Consider the following 10,851-nt stretch of genomic DNA (forward strand, 5'->3'; position numbering starts at 1 on the left):
TTCATATGTTCTCCCCATGTACATGTGGGTTTCCTCTGGGTTCTCCGATTTCCTCCCAAAAACATTCCCTTAGGTGGATTAGCTGCTTTAAATTGCCACTGGGTGTGCGTGTGCGTGTGTGTGTGTGTGTGTGTGTGTGCGCGTGTTGCTCTACAATGGTATATATTCCCACCTCATGCCCAGTGTTCCTAGGATAAACTCCAGATCCACCGCCAACCTTTACCAGGATGGAGTGCTTACTTGGGGTGGGTGTATGGATGGATGGGTGGGTGTATGGACGGATGGGTGTATGGATGGATGGACGGATGGGTGGGTGTATGGATGGATGGGTGGGTGTATGGATGAATGGACGGATGGGTGGGTGTATGGATGAATGGGTGTATGGATGGATGGACGGATGGACCGATGGGTGGGTGTATGGATGGATGGACAGATGGGTGGGTGTATGGATGGATGGACAGATGGGTGGGTGTATGGATGGATGGGTGTATGGATGGATGGACGGATGGGTGGGTGTATGGATGGATGGACGGATGGGTGGGTGTATGGATGGATGGACGGATGGGTGGGTGTATGGATGGATGGACGGATGGGTGGGTGTATGGATGGATGGACGGATGGGTGGGTGTATGGATGGATGGACAGATGGGTGGGTGTATGGATGGATGGACAGATGGGTGGGTGTATGGATGGATGGACAGATGGGTGGGTGTATGGATGGATGGGTGTATGGATTGATGGACGTATTTGTGGGTGTATGGATGGATGGACGGATGGACGGACGGATGGACGGGTGTATGGATGGATGGACAGATGGGTGGGTGTATGGATGGGGATGGATGGGTGGGTGTATGGACGGATGGAAGCATGGGTGTGTGTATGGATGGATGGATGGATGGACGGATGGATGGGTGGGTGTATGGATGGATGGATGGACGGAGGGACGGATGGGTGGGTGTATGGATGGATGGACAGATGGGTGGGTGTATGGACAGATGGACGCATGGGTGGGTGTATGGATGGATGGATGGGTGGGTGTATGGACGGATGGAAGCATGGGTGGGTGTATGGATGGATGGATGGATGGACGGATGGATGGGTGGGTGTATGGATGGATGGATGGACGGAGGGACGGATGGGTGGGTGTATGGATGGATGGACAGATGGGTGGGTGTATGGACAGATGGACGCATGGGTGGGTGTATGGATGGATGGATGGGTGGGTGTATGGACGGATGGGTGGGTGTATGGATGGATGGACGGACGGACGGACGGATGGGTGGGTGTATGGATGGATGGACAGATGGGTGGGTGTATGGACAGATGGACACATGGGTGGGTGTATGGATGGATGGACGGATGGATGGGTGGGTGTATGGATCGATGGATGGATGGATGGGTGGGTGTATGGATGGATGATGATGATGATGATGATGATGATTCAGAGATCAACACCTCAAAAACAAGTTGTCTATGAATGATGTCGACTTGGACCTAAATCTGTTCAGTCCATGGAAAGCTCAAATTCAGGAATAAAAAGTGCTTCAACTCCAATAAACAGCCAAACTACTATTGTAGACTATTGTTTGAATAATTAGCTTGATGTTTGAAGAGTATGGTCGTGAAATAAATCAGTTTTTGAAAGTTTAAAAACACATAAAAGTACAACATGAATGACATTAAACATCTACACAGCTCACGAGAAGCCTCCAGTGAACTGCTAACTAAAGAGACAACTCAGTACTTTTGGGAGGTTTTGCAGCCACTACAACTTTAGCGAAAGGTTGTTTTTTGTTTTTTAGTGTAAAGTCCCTGAAAAGAAAAGGGGGGGACACTTATTAAGGTGTAAACTTACCTGCCATTATTACTTCACCAGCACGGTTTCTCGGGTTGGACTACTGCACATAAGCTTGGCTGCTGCTCCTCTTGTTGTAAGGCGCTCTACCCGCCGTTCCTGTGCTTCCCTTCGGTTCATTCACAGCAGGAAAGTCCCAGGATGACATCCAGGCCTACGATAATAAAACGTCCAAAAATATCTTAATTCACGCTGCATTCAAGCCACACCGCGTAGACGAAATCTTGGTATTGTCAGTCAATAAACGTGACATACTATTTCACCAAATATGTTGAATTTACAATTGTTTGTTAGTTAATTTGTTCAGTAAACAAGTTGGCAAAGCTAGGTGTTTGTCCACGGGTTAGCAGGCTACATAGCTAGCTATGCAATTTAACTATTTAATCGGCTGGTTCTTAAATATATATATATATATTTTAAGAAAAAATTGTTTTGCAGAGTAATCAAAACGTTATTTTATATAGTAAATATCCAGCTAGTTAACTCGTTAGCTTAGTTAGAGCGAGAATAGCACGACAGCTGACTAGCCTGTTCGGGACTGTGCTTTGGTTTGGAAGGTATTCACACTGCTCGCATGCAAAAATGTAAACCATACGTATTAAATTCCTAACCTCCTAACTAAGGTCTGACACAGTGATGAAGGGGAAAACACACACATTTATATCTAAACAAGAAGAAAAATCACCAGTCTTAATAACTAACGTTATAAAGTTATCCACTGGAGACCCACGACTTGCTCCCTCAGTCTCCCACTCAGCTGGGCAATCTGACATTTATAAAGTTGTTTGTTGTTGTTGTTGTTGTTGTTGTTGTTGTTGTTGTTGTTGTTGTTGTTGTTGTTGAATCGATCTGACGCTTCATTCTTTTTTTTTTCTTTTTTTTTTTTTTGGAAAGGAAAAAAATAAATCCAACATTATAATCAATAATTAAATTTACCCTGCTGAAACCATCACAGAAATTATAATGGTTTCCAGTACAAATACCATTAAAAACCATCAACTAACTATTAAAAAACCATTACCATTATTGGTCCTTAATGGTATCCTCTAGACATAACATGCCACCCACAGAAGGCAACAAATTACCGATAGAGACCCACAATTACAATTAAAACGATTAAAAAACAATTACAGTTCCCATTATAACCAGTAAAACCATTACGAATTCTACGAGGGCTGCTATTTTCTTTTCCCCAGCAGTGTAGACCATCTTTTAAATGAATTAGACATGGCCATGAAAATAGCACCAAGTTAAAACATGTGATGTGAAATGCTTTTAGACTCCCCATTTGTAGAACACACTTTTTTTTTCTCACTCACACACACACACACACACACTTTATTTATTTATTTATTTATTTATTTATTTATTTATTTATTTATTAGACCAAGAATTATGAATAAGATATACAGCTAAAAATCATATGCATAATTAAGAGTCCAAGGTGTCTTTACAGAGCAATAACTGCGACTCTAAAAGTAGTGACGGCTGTATGGCAAATTGCAGATTTTTATATCCATGTGCTCGTTGTAATATTTAATAATTTTTTATAGTACGGCGGATGCTGCACTTAATTGGGCTAAGAATGTGTGTTTTTTCAGGTGGTAACAGTAACTCTGAATTGCGTCAGACTGCTTCATACCACCACATAGTTGATTATTTTCCTATAATATCACTTCTCCGTGTGTTTTACGTCTTAATTAATTCCCTTTGGGACTCTCTTCCACTTGAACTCAGGGAAGCGCAGACCTTTGGCATTTTTAAAGCTCAACTTAAGACTTACTTTTTGAAACATTTGACTGTTGATGTCTACTTTTATCATTGTTATTATTGTTGTTGTTGTTCTTATTAATTTTTATTTTTATATATAAGTTATATAAAATTAAAGCATAATTATGATTTAAATGTATTAGCCCTTTTATTCATAGAAATGCCTTCATTATTTTGTCTAACTGATTTATGATCAATATAATTTAATGTACAGGTCCGGACTGTCTGGTAGCAGTGCAGGTGTCCATAAGATGGCAGCACCGTATCATATCATATGAAAATATCCACTTAATATATGTTTTTAATGTAAATTACTTAACACAGTCCCCTCCGAAACTATTGGAACGACAAGGCCAATTCGTTTATTTCTGCTGTAGACCGACGACATTTTGGTGTTGAGATTAAAAGATGAATATGAGAAGAGAGTTCAGAATTGCAGCTTTTACTTCCTGGTATTTCTTTGTTGTAGATGTGTTAAATGACATAGCACAGAGTAGGCGAGCAACAATTTTGGAAGATATGACTGACAGGTGTTTCTTGTTACACAGGTGTGTCCTGTTGGATTGAGTGTTTAAACACTTAATAACCCTGAACATCTAGTCTTGGTTTTCACCTTCAGTTTCACCTGTGAAGACTGCGTTTGTTGTTAAAAAGGGTAAGCCAACATGAAGATCCGAGAGCTGTCTATGGGAAAAGAGCAAGCCATTGAGCAGCTGTGGATCAGGTGGTAGAGTGGGTTGTCCACTACAAACCGGGCAGTTTGATCCCCGGCCCACGTGACTCCACATACCGAAGTGTCCTTGGGCAAGACACTGAAGTTGCTTGCTCCCGATGGCAAGCTAGCGCCTTGCATGGCAGCTCTGCTACCATTGGCGTGTGAGTGGGTGAATGAGAACCAATGTAAAGTGCTTTGTAGAGCCGCTAAGGTTAAAAAAAAAAGCCCTATATAAGTGCACACCATTTACCATTTACGATTTTGAAACCGAGAAAAGAGGGAAAATGAATCAGACGCAGTGCACAAACCAAGGGCAAAACCAATACAGAAATTTGGAATGTCCTGAAAATGAAAGAAACCACCGGTGCACTGAGCAACAGACACCGAACGGGTCAGCCAAGGAAAACAACAGCAGCTGATGACAAACATTGCGAGAGCTGTGAAGAAAACCCAAAATTAACAGTCAGTGACATCACCAACAACCTCCACAGGGCAGGGGTTAAGGTCTCACAATCTACCGTTCGAATAAGACTTCAAGAACAGAAATATAAAGGCCATACCACAAAATACAAACTACTCGTCAGCAGTAAGAATCAGAAAGCCAGGTTGGAATTTGCAAAGAAATACCGAGATGATCCACAAACGCTCCGGAGTCAAGAGTCAAGTGGCATAAACTTGTGTTAGTAAATTTGTGTATGTCTTTTTTGCTGTCCAATAAACGTGGACCGTATAAAGTAAGCATCGTTGGTCTCTTTTTATAATTAATAAGTATATATCGTCGATTTACACAATATGTGACACAAAAGTAATTAAACAAACAAGCAGAAATTTGTTGCTTGCATAAGTATTCACCTTCAATACTTCAATACTTTGGTAGAACAAGCTTTGGGTAAGATTACATCAGCTTTGTACGTTTGTAGAGTCGCATCGACGTTTTAACTTTCAGAAGCAGTATTAAAAGCAAAAGTATATACGTGTTTTCTTGTGCTTGTGTGTCACTTGTGTTCAGTTCCATGACAACTGGAGGAAAGTGATCTCGAGACCTTTCTCCATTTAACCCATACTGCGTTGACATTTAATCTTCCTGTCTGAGGCAGCCTTCATCAGCTGGGAGTCTCGGGCTTAACAGGGACGTGCAGTTGTAGGTATGACATCTTTCAAATTTTAAATGTATTTTAGATTTCCCCTGTTTTGGCAAGGGAAAATAACGGCATCTTTGTTTTAACCCCCTCGAGCCAAGTCTGATTGATTTGAGCTTATTTACAGAAGAGCGCATTAGTAGCACGGTAAAAATGCCATTCAAATCTTACTGTGCTAATTCAAATAAGCAAATGAAATAGACTAAACAAACCAATAAAGCACAGCAAAAGAGACTCACTGGTAACAAGAGAGCATAGAGAGATGAAACATATACCTAACAATATAAACCTTAGGAAGTGTCAAAAAACATGAGAAGATATGTTTTAAATTGGATTTAAAAGATCAGCTAAAGGGCGTGCCTTTACAAAACCCTCCACTGGTCCTGAATCACCTTTGAACCTCATCTGAGAATGTGGACAGGTTAAAAACAACTGGTTAGAAGATATCATGGCTTGTCCAGGTGGAACAGAGCTCAGAGATGTAATTCAGTGCTGTACAGAGTTCTAAAAAGAAATAATAAACCCTAAATTGAGCTCTCTATTTGGAGAGTGAAGAGAGGATAGTACACAGGAGATGGTATTCTGTTTGTTTGTTTCTGGACCAGGGGCAGATTTGAGAAGTTCAACAGATAGCTGAACAAGCTACCTCTAACAAATGAATGCCACGAATGAAAATAATGTAGGTGGTATTAGGCAAGGTTAGGTTAGGTAATTCCACAAAGCCAGCTAACTCAATTAGCCAGGTTTATTTCAACAAGCCCGGCTTATTTCAGACAATTTCATTTCCACAAACGAAGCTTAATCATAAGCCCTGCTGAGTTACCATGACAACATGTGCTTTTGGACAAACCTGGTCTGTGTCAGGTTAGTTTGTAAGCTCGATGAATTCTATTAAAGATCTCTCGTGCTTTTGTCATCCCAACAGGCACAAAAAATACTCAGGAACAACTGTTCTGCCCTATTGCACGCTGAGGAAATATGTAGTCAAGTCAGATTTTAGAGAAAATCACATGTATCAGTTGCATAAATATATTTCGTTTCTCATCAAAATGTAATTTCATGCGCGTAGTAAAATTTATTTAAACAAGCATCTAATCTAATCTAATCTAATCTAGCATGATGTATTTAGAGAGAGCCAACCGGCGTAATAGTTACGTGATCCGCGACTCACTCATACGTGGCCCAGTTGTGTAGCTCCGAGCAGCTCCAAGATTTGGGGTTTGATCCTGAGCTCGGGTGGCGGTTGGTTTTATTCCAGAGCTTTAAAAATACATGATGAAATGATCATGGCTGCAAATTTATTCCCATGGAACCATTGTTGTCACGAAATCCAGGCAGTCAGATGCAAGTGCGGACAGTCTTTATTGATAAAACAACTTTACTGATAAAACAGACAGAAGAAGAACCCAAAACTAGAAACACGCAAACAAAGGACTAGACCAGGGGTTCCCAAACTTTTCCAGGGTAAGGCCCCCCAAATGGCATTAACATTTGACCCCCCCCTTTTGCAAGATGTCTTTAAAACACATTAAAAATACAGACTTCGGAATATATCCCCCTTTTTTTTTATTAATAATTACATCTTACATCTTTACATTACATTACATTAGGAATTGATTGTGTGTGTGTGTGTGTGTGTGTGTGTGTGTGTGTGTGTGTGTGGTTGTCTGAGAGTGAGAATTTATTTTACACACCAAATCGTTGAGGCCCCCCGGGCGCCCCCTGGTGGCCCCCACTTTGAAAACCACTGGACTAGACTAGGGTAAGACAGAGCAAGGCAAGGGAAAGGAAATTCAACAGACTGAGATGTTGTCTTATACGACGGTCTCTATCTTCAGAGATAAGATGTCCGTTCTGCATGGGCTCAGGTTCATCCGTGTTGTAAGGAGCGGCCGAGTTAGATATTACAGTGTTGTTGGGTCTTTGAGGCTCTGAGAAGGGTATGAATTCACATGTCTAATTCAATAAACTGGTCCAAAGTCTTTCCTTCATCGTGGCAAAGCCAGTTCTGATTGAAGCTCTTAACTCAGTCCTTTATGAAATGACAGCTTCAAAGTATCCTCAATCCACCAAGTTTGAGCCACAAATGTACGAAAAGCGAGAGCATATTCAGAGGAGGTGTGATTCGTGACAGAGGTGCCGCTTTGATTCGCAATAATGTTTTTATACTCGTTGTATAATTTAATGATACGGATAAGTATTATTAAGTTCAGCTGGAGTGACAAAGCAGCTCTGTCACTTGCTGCCGTATCACGATATCATTGAAAATGAAGGGTGGGGTGGGGTGACGAGTGAATTTACTTTTCTTCTTCCCGTGATCTTCAGGAAGTTCAGATGATGCCTTGTGAGATATTCCAAATAATATATAGGGCTGCATGTGTTCGGGTAACAGGTATTGAGCGAATTATCCTACGAAGGACGACTCGAGCGCGAGTCGTTCAATTGATTCAGAGACTAATGCGAAAGTCATACGATTTCTGAAATGTTTTAACGATTATATTTCATGGTAGAGTGTAGGTACGGTGAGCCGGGACAGACAGAAATGCTGTTTTTCATGTACTCTTGCAGTATCACAAGAGACCTGTCCTGAATCACGTGTGTGAATTAGCTGAGAGCTGGGAATCCCATTAGGGACAAATTAGAATGGCTTATTCCAAATCCCTCGTGATCAGGGATATCAAAAAACGAGTACCACAGGACACAAAGCACAGCGGAGTTGAACGCTTTTCCTGCTTTATCACGCCTGATTGGCGACGGAAGATGATGACTCAGCTCCTCGAGTTCGGTCAGGGAAAGCCGTGCAATACTCTCATGTCTTTGGGATACACGTTCGCATCAGGAAGAATTTCTTCCGTGCTTTTATTCTTCTCCACACACACACACACACACACACTGTAATATTTTCTTAACGATTTAATAGCTGGTGCTGAGAAACATGTTGTTTCGTTCGTTTTACGGGAATGAATTAATGATATCAGATGAAACCATTTCAGTCTTCCTTCTCTGTTGTTTTCATGGCATTTTTGGTAGACAGCCTTTATCCAGAGTGATTTACATTTATTTCATTTATACGACTGAGCAGTTGAGGGTTAAGGGGCTTGCTCAGGGGCCCAACAGTGGTAGCGTGAACTCCTGACCTTCTGATCAGTAACTCAGAGCCTTTAACCACTGAACCTCCACTGCCCCATGTTCCATAAAATGATGTAAAGTACAATACAAATTTTATTAAAAATTTTCATTGATGAGACTTTACTCAAATCACGCATCATAAATCAGGAATAAGACACCTTGGGGACATGATGGCGTTCCTGTTACCACCCCAAAGTTGATTATTTTCCTGTAACAGCATGACTTGAACTGTTTTGTTCCTCTCATTCCATAGCAATTAATTGACAAGTGATACATCATACTATTATCCTTTTACAGTTAAGTGTAAATGTTCCTGCTATCACTTATGCTATAGCAGATATGAACAGACGTTCCTTCGCCAGTTTCTCATTTTTCTCTTCCTTGAATTAAATATATGAAAACCAGGGCGGTGAAATTCAAACCTATGAGTCTAGACGATTTATCTATTGATATTTGATTGTTAGAATGAAACGTCCGGTCCGTTAGTTGTCTATTCGAGTCCATTCCCAAGCACTTTATCCAGCTTGTGGTTAATACAACTTGAGGCTCGGCTTAATTCTGCAAATTGGCTGATTCACGGCCCGACCAACGAGTCTTCAACAGTGGGGTTTTTATCTAGGAAATGTGACAGAAACTTTAATGATTGACAGGTGGATGCCGACGGTAAGGTAATTGTGTCCTCCTTGGGGCGATTTCTTTCATCAGTGTAAACTGGGAGCTTTGGGTTTTAGTGTTTTAATAAAATATACAAAATGAAATCAAATAAATGTTTGAAATATCAAACGGAATGAAATTTCAAATGTAGCATTTGTAACTCAGTAAGAAGAGAAACCTGGTCAAGGGTCTAATTGCAGATTTCCTTCATTGTATAATGTTGTAATATTGTAGTGACGCCTTTCAACTGTCCCGATGGGCCGATGTTAATTTTTTTTTTTTACATTTTTTGAAATAATTTGAAATCATTTCACGTTTTCACATGTGTAGTTCTCTTACTTGAAACCTGCCTACGAGCAGCTCTTAAAGTTATCTCATCATGTTGACGCTTTTCTGTGACGTGAGCCATCATCGACCTGTAGACCTGTAGCATCACAGCTGAGTGTGTAATCCGATTTGTGTCTATCTACTTGCCTTCTGTCTTCTCTACTCCCTCGACACCTGTTGCTCCTCAGATTGGCAAATTATTTCCTTCCTGATCACATGATGTTGCTGTTTTTTTTTCTCCAGTACATGTATTCCTTGGGATTTTTTGGGTTGTTTTTTTTTTTTTGTCCATTTGTTCTTCATGTTGCAACTAGAAAACACTGTGGATTACAACACAGCATGTAGGATATTACAGCAAATAATCCCTTATGGAAAAGTGCAATTGGATTTGCAGCACGTCTGAGCAAAGCATGAAAATAAGCGTAGACACGATGGTGAGTAGTTTAATTTTTGCAATTCTTCGACTTGTATTTATCAGTTGTATTATGTAGCGAAACCCGCTTAAAAACGCCAATATAACTCTTTACCGTCACGTTTTGTATCAACAAGAAAGATTTAACACACTTTCATATTTAATAATGAGCCATATACCCAGAGGACATCCTATTTTATATGGATATATAAGTGTTTTGGTTTTTAAAAAAAAACAAAAAAAGGATGTTCAGCAAAAGTCAGAGAAGCAACCAAGAGGTCAAAGGTAGCTCTTTACATCATTCTACCGCCACAATGTTCCACTGTAGCCATGGTGATATCATGATTCTCATGGATATTTGCAAAGTGGTTTTTGGTAAACAGGTTGTTCGTACACAGTGATCACTGAAGACTTTGCTGATGCCACCATTTCCTGAGGTTCCTGGCTGAGCTGATGTAAACACTTGGCCAAGGAATAGCTCCTGGGTGCCAGAGATTTGTTTTCAGTTGCTACCTGTCTTAACAAGCTCAGTACCAAATCTGGCAACCTGGCTCAGATCATCTAATGACATCTGAAATAGCTCCATTCTGTCCTCTGAGGGGTTCAACTCCTTCCTCTCATCCTCGTTTTGAATGAGACTGCGACCCCTTTGAGATCGGATCATTCATATAAGTGGATGTTGTTATGCACTATTGGTGTTATGGATATTCACTGAACCTGATAAATCCTTTACTCTGGTCTTAAGCATGGCTATCTATCTGATGACTTCTGTATTATTGTATTCAAGTTAGTTGTTTGTTTGTTTTGTTTTTACCCGACATTGTCACAAAGCAGCTTTACATAAAACAGG

General features: G+C 40.7%; 1 protein-coding gene across 5 annotated transcripts in view; it reads right to left on the reverse strand.

The window, feature by feature from the left end:
- Window positions 1–2,658, reverse strand: part of efr3bb (EFR3 homolog Bb (S. cerevisiae)) — a 45,770-nt gene extending 43,112 nt beyond the window's left edge. For 3 of the 5 annotated variants that reach the window (XM_053675567.1, XM_053675568.1, XM_053675565.1), the window contains exons 1-2: window positions 2,558–2,658; window positions 1,856–2,009 (exon numbers count right to left, since the gene is read on the reverse strand). In XM_053675567.1, the coding sequence (XP_053531542.1) occupies window positions 1,856–1,862 (7 nt within the window). In that variant the 5' untranslated portion in view covers window positions 1,863–2,009; window positions 2,558–2,658. The other 2 variants (XM_017455753.3, XM_053675566.1) reach the window with 2 other exon arrangements.
- Window positions 2,659–10,851: the final 8,193 nt, after the last annotated feature.

Source organism: Ictalurus punctatus, chromosome 25, assembly GCF_001660625.3.
Source record: "Ictalurus punctatus breed USDA103 chromosome 25, Coco_2.0, whole genome shotgun sequence".
NCBI classification, from domain to species: Eukaryota; Metazoa; Chordata; class Actinopteri; order Siluriformes; family Ictaluridae; genus Ictalurus; species Ictalurus punctatus.